We start from the raw sequence: 18,024 nt of genomic DNA on the forward strand, positions 1-18,024 counted from the left end.
GAATAGAGATAATTTTAAAAGGAAGAAAAGAAAAATAATAATTTTCGTGATATTACAAAGACTAGAATTTTAAATGTGAGCGTCCAATGAGAACAAATATTCTCAGTCCTCTTGAAAGGTTTCAATGTTTTTTTCATATGAAAGAAAGATAACAGAATGAAGAAAAGAGTGTGCATTTGAAGTGGTGATGTTACAATCACCAAAGATGATCTTGGCCATGCATTTATTCTTTTGAGAACGGAAAACCTACTTGCCTTAATCATCGCATCACCATGGATCCATTACTGTTGTGGAACATACATTGGCTTAACTGTCTCTTCAGTACTGAGTAAAACTACTCAAACTAGGGAGGTGATCCTGGTAAGAAGGCCTGAGGCAGAGGGGAAAAAAAATAACAGTTTCAAATTTGAATTAATTGCTGGTAAAATAGTCAATGAAACTATTTATCTTTTTACATTAGATTCCAAGAAATTGCCTGTAGGCCACAGTACTCTGACGTAAACCTGGAATCTGCAGGTTTAGCATGTAAATTAACTTATTAAATTTGTCTTCACCTCATTGTGGCTAGTTTAATTCCCAGTTTCTCCAGGACAGTTATATCCAGCTGCCATGGCTGGTCTTACAGTAAGGCAATTCTTGGAGTGAAGCATGCTAACAAATTCTCCCATGTCTGTCATAAAGTCTCAAGTGTCAGAGACTGTGATGTGACATAGTTGAATATTTCTAACACAAAGATTTGTAAGCCCATATGTTTAAATGCTGATATTTGTAATCAGACTTCAGAACTGGGCCAGATGACAATTTACATCATCTGTTTTAGCCAGGTCATAGTCAGAGAAAATAAAAAAGTCCCTGATCTGTTACTTACAAACTGCATGTAATACAGAGCTGAGTGTGGCAATGACCTGCTCTAAACAGAGGATTGATCAGCCTTCATTAGCTTGCCTTCTTAGTCTTGACCACCATTTTCCCCAAGGCAGAACTACACCAGTACCGTAAAATTTTTGATGCAAAACAACCCGTGTATCAAACTTTGATAATGAAAGATGGTGGATCTTCCTTTTACTCTATATCGCTGATGTTTAATTCACTGCAAATTAAGCAGTGAATTTAAAGGAGGACAAATTGCTAGACAAATGCTGCCCTGAGTAGGCTGATCTTTGCAATGCATATTAGAATTACAATTGGAACTACAATTAGAATTAGAAAAAAGGTCAATTGCATCCAGAAAGTACATTTTAGAAGTTTCTTTAAAGCGAAAACCATACAATGTTCACGAATACCAGAAACTCGTTAGAGAAGAATCATGTTAGTATAGAAGCTGCCGTTCTCAAATGCAGAATCTTTACAAGATCCCAAAGCCTCAGTCAAAATGCATTCAGAAGCACGTGCCAAAATATATGAAATTATGTTTTCTTTTGTGGAAAGCCAAGATCATCTAATGATTCTTTTCAAACACTGTTTAAACTACTGTTGATCATGAACAAATATTAAATTTTGTTATCCAAACTTCTTGCTTAAGTGTGATATCTAAGATAAATCCTAGTTGGGTGAATTTATTGTAATTTATATTACATGCACATATAACTGGGATTGTTCAATTTTATTGATTTTCTGTGAACATTTTAGTCATTAAAATATGTAGTACAGTGGAAAAAAGAACAAAATATGCATGTATATGCAAGAAAAATTGTTTATTTAAAGTTTAAAATATATTTAAGAAATATTTTTGAAATCCCTGTCAAATATTTATGTAGAGCTTTCAAAGTTTCAGTAAAATGAATCAAGACTTCAAAAAGGAGTGACAGAAGGCAGAAAGAAAAAATACTATAGACCCAGCTAAGACTTATAAAATACATTTTCAAAATGTTCATAAACCCCTGTCTTTCTTCTGCAAATAGCAATCTGTGGGATAATGTTCATGAAGATCATGCAATTCCTATCCCTCTTGTGTTATTATATTCTCCAAAGGAATAAGGGGAGCAGGCTCAGACCTTTGCCACGAAACACTTCAGTTACAACAGCTGAACTTTATCCCAGGCAGTATAAACTTTTGACAAAGAGTGCTGGTGGAAATGTTGAACATCTATCTTCATGAATGGTATACAAGATAAATAATCCAAGCGATCCTTATTCAAGAAGCACTTTGTGAGTGTTAACTAGGGAATTCAGAACTTAATCCTGCTTCTTACCATATATTCAACATAAAGATTTAATTTAATCTAGTGTTATAGATGAAAATTTAAATATGCCAGACTCGGAAAATCCAAAATACTGGTTCTCACAGCTGCTGGCATTAAGCCCCTTTGCAGAGATGTAAAATTTTATTAGAACAATGCTGTGAGTATATGCCACTGTGGCTATAATGCACTTAAGTGACAGTTGCTGTGAAAAGAATAAATTTCAATTTCCTGACTTCTATACAGTGTTCACATCCTCTTGAATTAACATAAATATTTGTAATGAATATAATATTTGGCATTCCACACAGAATTGTTTTGGCTTTTGGAAAAACAGATGATGTTTCATCAGCAAGCACATATGTAATCTACCAACTACTGACTTAGTTTAATGAAGTGCTGTATTTTAAATGTACTTCAAATCTTTAATTATATTAATAGCTGATATTTTCAATTCATGGTTTGCATGTTTTGTCTATTGCACAATGTCTAAAAAGGTAACACATTTGAAAATTTAACTGAAACTCCGGGGTGGGGGGGATTGGTTGAAATGGGAAAAAATGTTTTCTGATAATTTGCTCCTCTTTCCCTCCACAGTCCCTACAGAGTTTCCAGTACGGCTTTGTACCAGTTCAATTTGTATTTGCTTACTTTGAGATACTGCGTTGCTTGCTCATTGAAGACTCACGTAATTTATGAAACTTAACTGAATGTATTTGACTGTTGTGGTGAATACAGAGAAGGAAGCTTATGATGAGGAACAGCTGCAAGGGTCTACAAAGCATAAAGATCAATCAGCCTAATACTAAAGATGTGAGTCACCAGAGTGCTGATAAATATAATTAACTATTTCCTAGACCACATCACCTGAGATTAGGTCAAAGTAATAGAAACCAGCTGTTCCATGATCCCTTGACTCCAACTGTCATTGCTGCAATTAACACATACCAGGCAAACAGGACCACCTAGGATTGTAATGAGTCAAGCTTTAGACAACGACTGCTCTTTGCTACCTCTGTAAGGACTTTCACATCTCAGTGTCTTAAAGAAAGAAGATATAAAGTTACCTAAACCTATGATTACATCAAATTTCTTCAAATAAATCACATTTATTAAGAACTTGTAACTGGATTTTAACTGGATATTTATAAAGCCACTCAGCAATGCTGTGTGCTCAAGTCCGAACCGTAAGAGGCAGATGGAGGTTCACACCAGCACACATGCACCCATGGTCTCCACCCCAGAGGGGAGCGTATTTGTTCTTTCTTGGAAGGACGCAGGTGGGGGGCAAGTGGATATTGAGATAGCTAGATATTGGTAACACCGGAATTCAATTTCCTGCTCTATCACAGACCAGTGTGGTCCATATGTATGAGGAACTGCCTCAGCCACAAATACAGTGCACCGGTATGAAATGAAGCTTTCAGTAAATTAGTATTCCTATAGCTGATTAACTGCAAAGTATAAAGCTTATACGTATACTACTTTAAAGAAAGACTGTGTATCTTTATTTTCACAAAGCATTGTGACTCACAAATGTGATTCATTCCATGACTCTCAATACAGGAATAATAGTCTTGTTCTGTTTCACAAAGCTCTTGTAAAAATATACTTCAAAACCAGTGAGGTATTCAGATAGCATGGGGCAAACACTTAAAAATTTCCAAAATACATTACTACTCTAGTACACGCAAAGTAGCCAGTGTAAGTCCACTGATTTGTGTCCTTAGCAAAGATTTGGCTTCATAGTAGGTCTGGAAAATATGAAGAAAAAAAATTATATTTTTTTTCTTATTTTTAGAAATATTAAAAGTGAGTCTTTACGGTGACATGTAACTGCAATATGAAAATAATGTGGTTGGAAAGGGAAAAACAATATTTAAAAAAATGGGTGGCACATAGGCTGGATTAAATCTCAAGAGATGTTATCTGCCCACATCACAGACTAGCTTGAATCCGTATATGCAGATTGTCCCACTTACAGTTCTTCTAAAGGCAAAAATCCTTTTTCAGTTGTACAATTCAAATAATTCAATACTTGTGGAACTAAACTGAAATAGGAAGTGGCTTTTCTTTAGAAGTTTTGGAGCAGCTTCCTGAAGCTGTATTGTGTTTTGCTTTCATAATGCATGAAACCTAACCCTAACATTACAAAAGTTACTGAAGACCCTTGTTAGTCATGATCAGTAATACAGGTAAAAGTTAAATCCTTCTTTGTGCTGTATGCTGCAAAGCTGGTCATAGTTTGCTCATTGAAACAAATAATCTTAACAACTAAATAATATTTTCTTGTGCCAATGCAATTGACCCTTATGCACCATAACATCACTTCTCTGCAAGTGCAGCATTCCATCATTACATTTTTGGTACTAGGGATATATATTTACAAATATACACTTGTTGACTCAGGTGAATTATCAGATTTTAAATATTTTTTCTTTCATTTTTAAGTGACTAAGAAGAATTTTTTTGAACAAAAGTTATTCAGAATCAGGTTAAAAATTGAACAGAAATAAATCTGAGATCCTAAGGTGAAATATTTAGCAACCTTTTCTTCACCTCTAAGGTCTTACTACACAGCTGTGCTGAAACTATCAAGGTATAGTGACACTGGTAGGTACCCTGGAGACCAGATTTTCTGATTGTCCATAGACAGTCACATACCAAGTTCCAGCTCCTACAACCTACAGAAATGAAACTGCTTGACTCAGGGCAATACATACTGAGGGAAGGAGTAGAGCAGCCTGTATCAGGAACTAACGCTTTGTCATTGTTCTTTCTGTGCAGACGTGCTCTGGTACCCCACGGAATCTCACCAAAGGAGACCCTGTCAGCGGAGCCTCCAGATAAAGACTGGAGTTGCTCCAATAATTGTTGTATGGAGAACAATACAGAGCAAATTTCCACTTGAGGTTAAGCACTATAGCCAAAATGATATTTTTGACTTGGTTCATTCTGAGCAGAGGAATAGATTATGTTTAAGTTTACCTTTAAGGCCAAGTACCTATCAAAAAGAAATGAGCACATGGGGGTCAGTGTAGGCAATGGGATCTCTGTAACTCAGAACATATTTTGTATTCCAGTAATGGCCAGTCTTATTCTGCTTTTCTCTTTTGCCTCCATGCTGCAGAGCTGCAGATAGTCCTATTACTCATTCACCTATGGTACAGGTATTGGAAAAACATGAAGGAATATAGGGGTGTGAATGCACTGCACAGCCAGAATTGGTCTCTGATGAACACCGGAGGTTTGAAGGACATGATGACATTAGGCACATGGCTATGCATGCTGCTTGTCATCAATACATGCTGCAGCTGGTCAATGTCCTCTGCGGATCTGATGATACTGGTTGCTATTTCAGCACTATCTCTGTCTGGAAAAGGCAGAGCCATCTTAACATACTTCTCGAAATGTAGGTCTTTCTTCCTTTAGGTGACAACTTAAAGGCACCTGTCGGAATCATAAATTCAGATTAATTCTTTACACAGTCTCAGTTTAAGATTGCATGGAAAAATCTCTAGGCTCTACGGGCTCCTTTTCAGGCCTTCTTCTCTGAGAGACGTGATCCTCAAAGTATTTTCAAGTCCACAACTGGATCTTTGTGCTCACGACGAATCCAGTGGAGCTCTTTGCCAGTCTTCCTAACTATGCAGAATCAATTAGAGGACTTGGCTCTGTAGTTGGAATATAGAAATATTTATTTTTTGTATTTAAAAGACAAAATGGGTTCTAGGTGGTTAGAAAGATATACACATCCAAAAGAACAATATTCATATTCTTGTCTATTTTTCTCTCCCAGTTCTGAAGTTAGCAGAAAACTGTTGATAACAAGTTCTCGAGAAATGAGAAACAAATCTGCCTTAAACTTCTAGCAGACAGATTTCAGAGACAAATATATTGTCATGTCTTTACAACACAGACCCAGAACGTTAGCCTGACACTTTCTTGTTGAACCTAATAATGTGTAATACAAAATGTACATCTTTTAGAAAATTATCCACTCATGTTTGGAAGATATCCACATATTATTTTCTCCATTTTCTTTGAGAGACTCCAAAGGGAAAGATGAAAAAACATGCCATGTTTGAAAAGTGAATTTGAAAATTTTCATATTTGAAAAATCTGGAAAGATGAAAAAACATGCCATATTGAAGTTTGATTTCAACTTCCAGGGTTTTTTAAATGTCATCCTTTTTTCTAAAAAAACTTTTATTCTTGATAATATTTAGCATGATAAAGATCCAATTATTTCTGTTTATTTTTATATTATCCTGTTTGTCTATCTATATTTCTATCTTATTTTGTATGTTGTATTCTCTAATCTCCCTGAAAGACATTATTCTAATAAATTTATTTTTAAAACTCTCTTCACATGCTTCATTGTGTCAAGATCCATTAAATTTAAGCATAATCAAACACAGTCAATCTGCTTGAAATGTCTTCCTACTCTATCTTATGATTTCCTTGTTTATATAAACCTGGATGACAATGCGACAGCACTGTGTAAGGCTTCATATTGAGATGTTTGTCTGCTATGACGTGGAAAAGATGCACTTTTTTCCCCCCTGTGATTAAGCCCAAGTTGTGGTTTGCACGAAAGGGCATTTTCTTTTATTACTTAAAGAAGCATTCAGCAATCAAGCCTTTTTTATGTGCAGTTACTTTTCCTATCATGGAGTAAGGTACAGGAAGAGAGGGTTTGTTTCCTATGCGTATTCATTCTACCACGTTAGCATAAATAAACATATTATGTAAGAGTGAACTTTCATTCAGGTATTTACAAGGCTTTTAGTGTTCACATGATACGTAGAATGTGGTTACATGAATTACCAGTCTTTTATTTGTTGCATATGAAAATGATATGAAATGTCTCTTAATTTGATTTCCAAACAGAAAATCTATGATAAATTAAGATTGCAAGATAGTGATTGCAAATGAAAGGACAATATAGTTCTTAAAACCTATCCTGCTGAATTGTTAAATTTTTAGACCCAAACATTTTCAAGAAAGAAATTGTGATGCACAATTGTAGTACTCCTTGCAATCAATTCCTTTCCTGTGAGTCTTCAATCTTTCAACTTTTACCTTTCTCTCTCCTGCAGGTTCTTTGGGATCCCCTGCACCATTCCATTCCTTCATCCTCTCTCCTCCTGTGTAGAACACTAGGTTCCCCCATAATGCTACTCTTAGCTCTGGCTTTTCAGTTTCATGCAGTGAAACCAAAGCAGCATCAGTAACCAACTCCAGTAAACATTAAAAGATCAATGACAATTTAGGTAAGAAATCTATTGATTCCCTGTTCCTATGGGCAGTCTCTCTTAACTCATTAAATCATTACAAGTAAGGAAACTCACTCAAAAGTATACAGGAGTGGTGTTTATCGATTGTCTGACATCTGTTGTCTCACATCTATTGTCTCAATAATCCCACCTGAGTATTACCTGGGCCTGTATGTGGTCTTAGCATTCATGTAGCAATCATTAAAGAATTTATATTGCATAATTCAATTTATGCAAATTATATTGTCAACCAAATTTTGTGGACAAAAATATCAAGCCACATAAAAGTATGGTAAAACTAGTCGTAGTGGGACTAACCAGTCTGACAAGCACGGTGAGCATAACTTTAAATACCAGAGCAGAAAGTCAGCAGTCATTCAGAAATATCTAGCCCCTAGATAAATTTCTAGCTCAGTTTTAAAACTGCCTGTAAACCTGTATTCTTTCCACGCTATCAGACATTGCTTAGCTCACAAGTAAGACTCTGCCATCCTTACTTACCCTTGGCCACTCTGAATCTTCTCTACTTTGATGTATCCCATAAGCTTTGGAGACAACTGTTGATGGATAGTTAACAACTTACACCTCTTTCTTTAGGCTGTATCCGCTCACAGAAATAGTATGACACCCATTCCTACAGGTCAAAATCATGCATAAATTACAACATATGTATCTGATTCTGCATGGGTAGTACTCTAATTTCCAGGACCTGGATTATTTTTTGAACTGCCAAAGAATTTCAGTGGAAATGACACGGACGCCTGGACAGCAGCCACAAAAATATTAGTGTTAAGTAACAATATAACAGGTTGCTGATGTGTAAAAGAACAAAGTTTGTAAATCAGTTATGCCTGTATGTATTAATAAGTGAACAGCACTTGAAGAACTATAATAAAAAACAAATTTAACTAAAATACAGTGTAACTGATTTTCAGTAGCATACATATTCTACTAACTGAATTACCAATCTAGTTTCAGGAAAATTACCAAAATATTGCAAACATACTAGCTGCTTGTTGAAAGTTATCCCCAGTTAAATCATGAAAATCATGTCATCATTTCTGAAGAGGAAACAGCAGTTATATACTATTACAAAGTCTGACTCTCAGACCTAGAAATTTCAGGTCACTGCAGCCCAGAATTCTGTAGAATTGTACGACAGTGACACCCAGGAGGCTGTTTAGTGAAATGGTGCTATGTAAGTGATAGAAAAGTGTCCTTCACACAGAGTACACTATTCAGAAATCATCTAAGAAGTAGCATTAAGAAATTTCTGAATAAAACTTGTGCTGTTCTTTCACTTGATGTACAATTTCCAGTATCCTCAGAATGGGAGGCATGTCTCTCAGGCAGCAGTACCAAAGAGCAACGACAAACCGCCTTGTTCCAGAAGTACTGTGCTCCAAAGAACCAGAGCGCTAGCGAGGACAATTTGCACAAATATGTAAAAGCAATGCCAAGATACGCTTATCTGAATGCATCAGTTCTTCTATCATCAAACTATAACAAACATCCTCAAAGCATACTTTGGGATAAATGGAACCTGTCCTATCCCAGAATTTGTCAAGTATAGCGAGGTCAGTTCTGAGCACAGAATAAAAACAAAACACAACACAACAAACAAACACCAAAAAAACCTCTTCACTCCCAAACCAGCACGCTTTTGCTCAAAGAAAAGAAACAGACCATGCACACATTTGACAGAAGAAAGCCTGATCCTTCCGTCTTTCAGATCCTGTTTTACTGTTAATCTACCCTGTATGTCCATGGTCAGTTTGCCCATGGATAGGCTTACATAGGCAGAAAACAGTTTTGCCAGCTTAAATCAGATTTTAACTTCCGTTGCCAAGATATCAAAAACTTAAAATATCTGATGTTTTGTGATATAAAAAATACTACATTGAGTTGTCTCAGATTTTCAACTTGAGTTTTGAATTTCTAAGTTTAATGTTTTTAAATGTTTTGTCATAATTATTTAAAACATTTAGCAGAAAGCCATGGAAGTTAATATTCCAAGACTTTCCTTTTAGAAATGCTGAAGCAATTAAAAAATTAGAAACATTTTAAAAAAGAAAAACACACACAAAATACGAAAAACAACAACAAAAACACACACACAGCATAAACAAACCAACAAACAAAACAATTTGGGAGATTTACTGACAGTATTTACATCAACCACTTAGATCTTAAAATGTTATCGTTTTCTCATGGAAATAAGTAGCTCATCAGAAAACTCTTAACTAGTTGTACAGCTAACATCTGCTTCTTCTCTCCAAATAAATACCCAGGAGACCCTGTAAAACATTTTCCGGTATTTCAGTTATCAGCTCCATTTAGCCTACCAGTTCAGCCTCTTATACAATACTTACCTCAGATCCAGTGACATCTGCATTTCCAACCTTAGTGTCCTTTTAGTTTCCACCAGTCTCCACATTTCTTCCCAAATTTCATTCCATTGTATTCACCAGTTTGTTTTCTCCTCTCTTCTTTAGTTATTTTTTTTTTCAGTGCTCTGTTTTTGAACCAAAGAACTTCTCCAACAGTGCCTTCTTCAGGAGAGAAGTGATGGAGGCATGCAGTCCATTTTAAACATCATTCAAGCATCTGAAAACAGCAGAAAGAAAAAATTGTTTCACTTTTGTAAACCTGTCTTTAATAAAGAATATTTCACTACTTAGTAGAATGCACAAACTGGAGTCTGTATTCAATTGTAGTAACTGGAAAAAGTTCACATATTCTTAACATAAACAGATTCAGCTGAAAGTTCAATGTTAAAATCTAAGTCTATACAAAGAATATGTAAAACACATTTAGACACAAGAACTACTCCTTGTAAAATCTGAGGTTTCTTCTCAAGTTTGTTAGTTGGAATAGACAATACATTATCTACGTTTTGCAGATCATAATATAATGAAAATTAGCTTCTGGAAATGTTGATCCACTGTCAACAGAAAATATATGTTGGATAATGCTGCCATCCATAATGCCTTTTTTCAAGCAGGTGTTTAGTGCTGTAGCATTGTTAGTAACAGTGAAGAAAATAAACCTAGTAGGTGGCAAAAGTGGTTATAAAACATCTAGATAATTTTTAAAGTATTGTATGATAAACCTATAATATCAGGTTATTTAAATATCTCACAGAAGCAATGGCTAAATGATAAATACTTGCCTTTGAAGATTAGTTGACAGGTGTGATACTGGAGGATTTAGAGTAGGAAAAAAAGTATTTAGGGTATTACAGACGTGTGAAAGTAGTCCAGAACAACAAAAAAATGTAAACACTGAAAGACAACAGTGAAATCAGTATCAGGCCAGCAATGTTTTGTTGTAAAAGACAAACCATGCCCAACTGTTATAATAAAATTTCCTCCTCTTACAGAGCATAAACAATAGGTGTGATATATTTTGACTGATGAGCTTTCTGGCATAGTCACATAAACCATTCTTTTGAGCAAACAGAGCAAATCAGGCTGGGAAGAAAATATGAAGTCGACACAAACCTAGTTGGGTAATAACATCTGAAGAGTATGGGTGTGACACAATTCCAGAGGAATTGGTGCTTCATCCTATTTTATTTGGTCCTTTACTAATGACCCGAATAATGACTTTTAAACTTGTGGATTATACAAAAAGGAGATGAACTGCAAATGCCATGGAAATACATGTGATTCAAAGTCAAATGATCCCAACAAATTGGTGTAAGAGCCTGGGTAAAGAGGAGGGGTTTCTATACAGATATGTGTAATGAAGGATGCATGTGCAGGAATAATTAACTTCAGATATACAGAAATAGGAAGCAAATAATTATGTAGCAGAGAGAGATCTGGAGCTTATAATGAACCATGCTCTGGATACAAGTCAATAGGCCAAAAAGCTGGACTGTTTGAAAAAATGGCATTAGGATGACTGATCAAAGCAGTAAGCCTGGAGGTATGCGTGATTCGGGATTGTGTGAGGCGAAGAAAACAGAAAACTGTTAGTGGTAGAATGCAAAATGGGTATCAGCCTGATTCAGCAACAGTGTCTTTGCCTACTTTTACATTTTATCTATTATTGCAGGTTGAGAAGGCGAATTTTCAATGATAAAAAGCTGTTGTTGTCTTCAGCTGGGGCTTGGAAAACACCTTCTTCCACAGGCTCCTGCTCTGCATGGAACAACCTATGGAGTCCAGCAGAGATGCACAAGTAGAAGTGACCTAAGGAACAAAGGGTTTGTGTCAACTCACTTTCTTGCTGGACAGATGATGTCTTCCTTTTGAGGCAGGGAGAAAGAAAGAAAGATGACTGTCTTTACCTCCTTGAATTTGTGTGTGCTGTCACAGACAACAAAAATCTGCCTTTTTTTTTTATGCCCTTAAGAATATAACTGATAGACAAAGTACATTTTCTTCCACTCTGACCTCAGTAAACAAAGAAGTTAACCACTGTACTGAGTCCAAAAGCTTGTGTGTGAATAAACTCTCAGTCTGCACTTAAAAACATTAAAAAAGGTTATCCATCACTCTATTTGCTTATGCATTCTAATGACTAATGATTCTCACGGCTAAAATGTGAGCTTTATTTCCAGTCTCACTTTCTACCCAGCTTCCAGAGGCTGCTGATTCTTACTTCTTTCTCTGCTTTAGTACTATTCTTTTATCCTTGCCAAAATACACTATACTAATAAGTATACTGCCAAGCAACCTATTTTTCAAAATACCGATCCTGGAACTGGATCCACTATCTGTCTCACAGAACCAGTAGTAATCATCTCATCGTAATCACTTGTGTCCTACTCTTTATGTAAATGTATCAGAACTAAATTTAGGTCGACAACTTTGACGTAAAAACTAACACTATGTCAAAGAAACTGCCTTCTAGAATATTCTCCATTGTTTAGGCATAGCCTGCATTATTCTTTATGGGGTATTTGATCTTATATTTTTTTAAATTAAAACATATGGACCATATAACTGCTTGTGTTAGAGAGCAGAAAGATAAATTGAAAGCTGGCTGTTCAAAAAGGACCAGTTATATCACAGATGGAGAAGAGCAGAAAGCAATAAACACTTCACGAAGGGGATGGTTCTTATTCTCAATGAATAGAACAGAATTCTCTTTATACAATGCAGTAAACTGAAAGCAAGAAGAAAGATTTTGGTGGAGAGTCAGGTATACAATACATGAGAACACACACAGACCACTATTCATACTTCATACTGTAGTGATACAGAGTAATTAGAAGTAACATTACAGCAACTATAGCCCGTGGGCAGCTGGGCAAGGTTTGCATAATGTGTTGTTACAGTGACATCCCCTAAACTGTGTAGCCATGTGCAGCAAACTTTTTTTTTCCTGCAAGTTCATGTGACAGTTCAGGTACTGCTTAATTGATCTGTACAGGTGCAGTGAAACCTAAACTTCCAGAGGTTTCTTCATCTGTGCATGCACAGATAGGCTCAACCAGGCATGCACACTGTATCAGGTCACAGGGAAGAGAACAGACTGCTATGGACGGTCTTTTTCCCTCCCTGGCATCAGCACAATAATTCTCTCATCTGGAAGTATCATGAAATAGATGACATTGCATTCAGTACAACAGGCCAGGTTGTACTCAGGATCACATCATATGATTTCACTGAATCCTTTTAAAATAGCGCTTGTATATGACTGGCTGACACATGCTGAAGTCATCCTGTCCCCATCTATTCCAATTACAAAGGTGTACTCAGCATGGCCAATACAATAATCAAACGACTTGGTGACATACAAGTTTTTAAAAAATATTGTAATCTTTCTTTTGGAAGAGAAACTTGTGCCCGTGTTGGCACAGAGGATGTGGATCTGTAGGTGAGTCACAACCTATGAGCTATATTGCTAGATTTCACATAGATGAGAAAACCAAGGATATATAATTCTCAGCATCGCTACTGCTACTTCTCTTTAGTTATTTTAAGAGTTGCCGAAGAGCTTTAACACTGTGCATAGTAGCTAAGGTTGTATACCGCTGTCATTTTTCCACTCTTTCCCTTGAAAGCAAATGCCATCATGCGACTCATATTGTGGAATGCTCAGTTATGTGAGCCTACAATTAAATATGGCAAGAGCAGGAGAGAGGGGGACAACTCACCACTTCTATTGCCATCACAGCCACATCTGCTTTTGCCACAGTAGGCTGTGAGGAAGAGGCACTCTGAGAACAGTTGATGACACTTATGACAGTTTACTGCATTCAGGGATCACCTGAACAATGAAGCAAGGCTTCAGGACCTTCTAGGATGCTGCATGCCACAGGGGAGAAGTAGGAACCACAGCACTCAGAAAAAAACCTACCAGTGGCTACCTGATGTGGCTCTGCCCTTGCATTTGCACTTGAACTTATGACACCCATTCAGGGAGGGCACCTGGATCTTACCAGTCCTTCCTGCAACAGATTCACACATGGACCTCACAGTCCTCCTGTACTAATTCCTGTATAGTATAGCTGGCTGGGCCACAGCTTCCTGGGAAGCCTGCAGTAATTCTAATGCCTCAGCAGGCTTTGACATTGGAGTATAAATGTACATGCTCCAAAATATCCAGGCACCAAAATGTCTAGTATATGGAGAGCTGTTAAGAAACAGCCTGTCACAATGTTAACCAGCATAGCCAGGGTACACTACTGACTGAAACTGATTCATTCCTAATGAAATACTGCAGGCAACATCAAAATTACGCAGGATTTTCAAAGGTAAAGCCAAAGAACATGGTTGAAGATGATTATTACTCCTCCTGCAATAAGAAAAAGTCTATTAAGTGGGACTAGTAATCATCTCATTCTAGAGCGGTGACATTTTCAGCAGACTGGGTAGTCTGTAGAAGATGCAAATAAAAATGCAGCAATTCCAAAAGAAAATACATCAAAGAATAAATGGATTTAAAAACTATACAGATAGTAGGGTACTGTGCATGTGCAAATCCCAGGGGGGAAACAAGCTGATAATAGTAAAATGGGTCCTAACAAGACAGCTCATCAAAATCAAACAATGCTGCAGCTATACATTTGGTCAAAAAAGCAGTTTGTAAAGAAACAGACTGTAAATTTGATCAACCACTGTACTTAAAAAACATACATTTAGTACTGCCATCCTTACAGGTGCCATATATATAACTCAAGAGTTTCTTTGTTGGTACTCAAAATAATTACAGCTCACATCTCCATTGCTTTCACAGACTTCCAAATGAAGATTTGGGATGGGCTTTTTAGACTAAATGTTGCCTGACATCCGTCCTGTTTGCACAAACTGATGGGGCTTGCACAGACCGTGAGAGCTGGGCTGGGTAACTCATCCTGGTGTTAGGTGGCTGGGAGCTCCTCCTTAGCACAGACTGTCCCTGCAACTGGAAGCTGTTTTAGAGAAGAGATGGGTGTGAGCCCTCCCCCATTTCTTCCCCCAAACCTACGGGGGCTTCTGGAGGAGGTGGCACGGTGGTGACCAGAGCAGCTGGGAGAAGCCAGGCAGAAGAGCCGGGGCCAAGCCAGAGCTCCCGCTCCACTGGCACTTCCCTCCGTTCTCGGGGGCAGCTGCCGCCACCCTGCCTGGGAGAAGCCACCGTGCTGGCTGCCGGCGAGGACTTGCCTCCACCTGCGGCCCAGGAGGCCACAAAGGACCGGGCGAGGCGGGATGAAGGCAGCTTTGAGGGGCTGCCCCACGGGACTGACCGGGCAAGAGGAGGCTCTGCCCTCCCCGGCACGGCAGCCCACTGACTCGGCCGGGCAGAGACCAGAGACGGCTGAGGTGAAGCCCCGCCGAAAGGGAACCAGCCGACCCCGCATGGGCTAGTCGGCCCCTACCGCCTGTTGGGACGCGGCCGCCGTTTGGTGGCGGAGCGGCGCGGCCCGACCCCGACTCGGCCCGTCCCAGCCGGGCGGCGGGCCCGTCCCGGTGGAGGGCGCGGCCCGTCCCGCCCCCGCGCCGCGCACAGCGCCAACAGCCGGAGCGGCGGCACCACCTCGGCGGCGCTGGGCTGGGTTCCCCCGTCGCCCTGCGCGTCTCTCTCGCCGCCTTTTCCTGTCTGCATCCTCCCCGGTCCTCTGCCCCCTCCCCCTCGTCCCCCTCGCCATTTTCACCCAAGAGGCGCTCGGCGGGACTTCCCTGAAACTTCGCGGGGGAACTCGCCAGGCGCCTCCGGGGCGGCCGCAAACTTTTCGCCGCGGCGCCCGGCTTCCCCCCTTCCGTCCCCGACCCCTCTGCTCCGGCGGCGGCTCCGGCGGGAAGTTTTCGATGAGCACCACTCCGCTGATCCGGCCGCCCAGCCCGCTGCCGCCGCCGGGGGCTGCTGCCGGGGGCGGCGTCGCCTTCCACCTCCAGATCGGGCTGAGCCGGGAGCCGGTGCTGCTGCTGCAGGACTCCTCGGGGGACTTCAGTCTCGCCCATGTCCGGGAAATGGCTTGCTCCATCGTCGACCAGAAGGTAAAAAGAACCCCAGTCTCCCGCCGTCCCCCGAATCCGCTGCCGGTAGGCGCAGCTGGTGGCTGTGAACTTTCCTTTCCCCGGCCTCCCGGCGGCTCTGTTCCGGGGCTAACGAGACCGATCTTAACTTTTCTGCGTTTTCGTCTCCTCTGCTGCTGGCCCCGCTTCCCTCACCCCGGCCCCCCACTCTTCCTCTGTGCCCCCCCATCGCCGAAGAGGCTCGGTGCGGGATGCTCACTTGCGAGCTTGACTTTCATTTTGTTGGCAATGGATGCAATTAGCTGTACTAATAGCTGTTATTAAAAACAAACCCCAGCCGGATCTATCTGCCTGCTTTTTAAAGCTGCGGAAGAAGAGGGGGAGGCAGAAACCTGTCAGCTGCGATGGCAGCGCGGCGCCCTGGGGCAGTTTACGCGTTGTCCCGGCCTCTGCTGGGAGAGAAAACTTTCCACTTAAAAAAAAAAAAAAAAAAAAAAAAAGCAAACAGCAACAAGGAAAAACCAACCCCGAGAGCCCAGGATTCAAAGCGGCGCGCAGCGCTTCGCACTCCTTGCCCGGTGGCGGGCAGCCCGGCACAGCCGTGAGCTGGGGCCGGGGGGGCAGCGCCCTGGCCCGGAACTGCCGGCCCGTGGGACGGCGCTGGGCCGCGGGGGTGGGCGCCGCGCCGGGGGCAGAGGGCTCTGTGGTGCGGGCTGGCGCTGGGTGCCAACCCCGGGAGCTGGCAGGTGGCCGCGGCGCAGGAGGGGACTGAGTCAGCCTTCGCTGGCAGCAGCTGCGGGCGGCGGTGGGTCCCTCGGTGGCAGGGGGGGGAGCGCTGGCCCCGTGAACAAAGGTGGCACCGCTGCGGGGGTGGCACTCGCCGCTGGTCCTCTGAAACGGTGGCATCGCTAGGCACAGGTCACCACGAGTCTGGTAAAATTCGCGCAACACGCTAAAATACACGTCTCTTGCATCTGAACGTCTGCTGTCCTTTGCCTTTTCCGATTTCTGTGTTTACAATCATGTTGTAAACTAAAATGAAGTTCTACTTTATCAGTGTTTGCTGTGTGGAAGACCCACATAAAAGTGTCAGGGTGCTTGCAAAGACCAAGTTAAAAAAACCCAACCCCTAAATATTTAGGATGGTTATATTGGAACAAGTTGGGCTTTTTTCCCCCCTTGTTTTTTCTGGTGTAAAATAGTTTCAGGTAGGGATTTTTTAGGCTTTTTTTTTAAGTTGACAGCCGTATCTTACATCTGTTTGTACATCACATCAGCTGGATAGCAGAATATTGTCTTTATTTGATCTTTTTTAAGAGGATCTAATGAAATATTTTCAAAAAAGTATGAAATAAAATGTGCATCTTCATTTCTAAGTTTTCTATTTTTCTTAGTTTAAGGGTTACCTTCTTTCTTAAATTAAGTTCTGGAGAAAGATGTTGCCTTCTGTTTAACATTACCATATTTCCTTTCAAAGCTAGGCCAAAACTTGTTACTTGGTCACATATGCGTCAGAAACAACTTGGATAGTTTTAATATTTCACTGTTCATAAGTTGTTATGCTAGCAATAATGGAAACATTAAGATGGTTGTATGCATTGTTTATATTTTTGTGCTTGAGTAGTTTGTTAATTTCATGGGTTTACTATAAACTTGAGTCTAATCCTAATTTCCTAACAATGTACCATTGTCTGAAGAAAATAAAATGCATTGGCTTGTGCTCAAGAGTCAGACTCGTTTGAGTAAGAACTGACATAAAATTTTTGACCGCTTCAATTTTTTGCGGTTTTCTGACTACATAAAAGAGAGAATCATTTAGGTGCTTGTCTGCAGGGCACACTTGGATGAAGAACTTTTTTCTAGTCACAGTTTCTCAGAGCCCAAATGTCTGCTTTTCCAAGGCTGTTGAGAAGGAAGTGGTGCAAATAAAGGGAAAACTGGAAGAAAGATAGGCTTTGTGGTGTGTGGGTGTTTTTTTCTTGTCTGATGTGTTTGGTTTTTTGTGTGTGTGTGTGTGTTGTTTTTTTTCTTCTTTCTTTCCAGGTGGTGGCCTGTGCCTCCTCCACTCTGCAGCTTAATTTGTATGTTATTTAGTCCTCAGAATCTCTGTTTTAAGCTTAAACCTCCAAGTATGTCTGTATACACGACTTC

At 40.0% G+C, this 18,024-nt stretch overlaps 1 protein-coding gene and 1 long non-coding RNA gene across 4 annotated transcripts in view; one reads left to right on the forward strand and one right to left on the reverse strand.

The window, feature by feature from the left end:
* Positions 1-1,584: 1,584 nt before the first annotated feature.
* On the reverse strand, positions 1,585-16,502 carry LOC135579566 (uncharacterized). Of its 2 annotated transcripts, none has more exons than XR_010472918.1 (4): positions 16,400-16,502; positions 9,832-10,066; positions 7,961-8,093; positions 1,585-5,854 (listed from the first exon to the last, which is right to left on the reverse strand). It is a non-coding gene; the product is annotated as an uncharacterized LOC135579566 (long non-coding RNA). The 2 variants fall into 2 exon arrangements; XR_010472919.1 differs by lacking the exon at positions 16,400-16,502 and adding an exon at positions 16,266-16,342.
* The window catches only part of PRKD1 (protein kinase D1), a 136,019-nt gene continuing 132,989 nt past the window's right edge, over positions 14,995-18,024 (forward strand). The window contains exon 1 of one of the 2 annotated variants that reach the window (XM_065064151.1): positions 14,995-15,894. In XM_065064151.1, the coding sequence (XP_064920223.1) occupies positions 15,706-15,894 (189 nt within the window). In that variant the 5' untranslated portion in view covers positions 14,995-15,705. The remainder of the gene's footprint in view (positions 15,895-18,024) is intronic. The other variant, XM_065064152.1, reaches the window with a different exon arrangement.

Source organism: Columba livia, chromosome 5, assembly GCF_036013475.1.
Source record: "Columba livia isolate bColLiv1 breed racing homer chromosome 5, bColLiv1.pat.W.v2, whole genome shotgun sequence".
Classification (NCBI taxonomy): Eukaryota; Metazoa; Chordata; class Aves; order Columbiformes; family Columbidae; genus Columba; species Columba livia.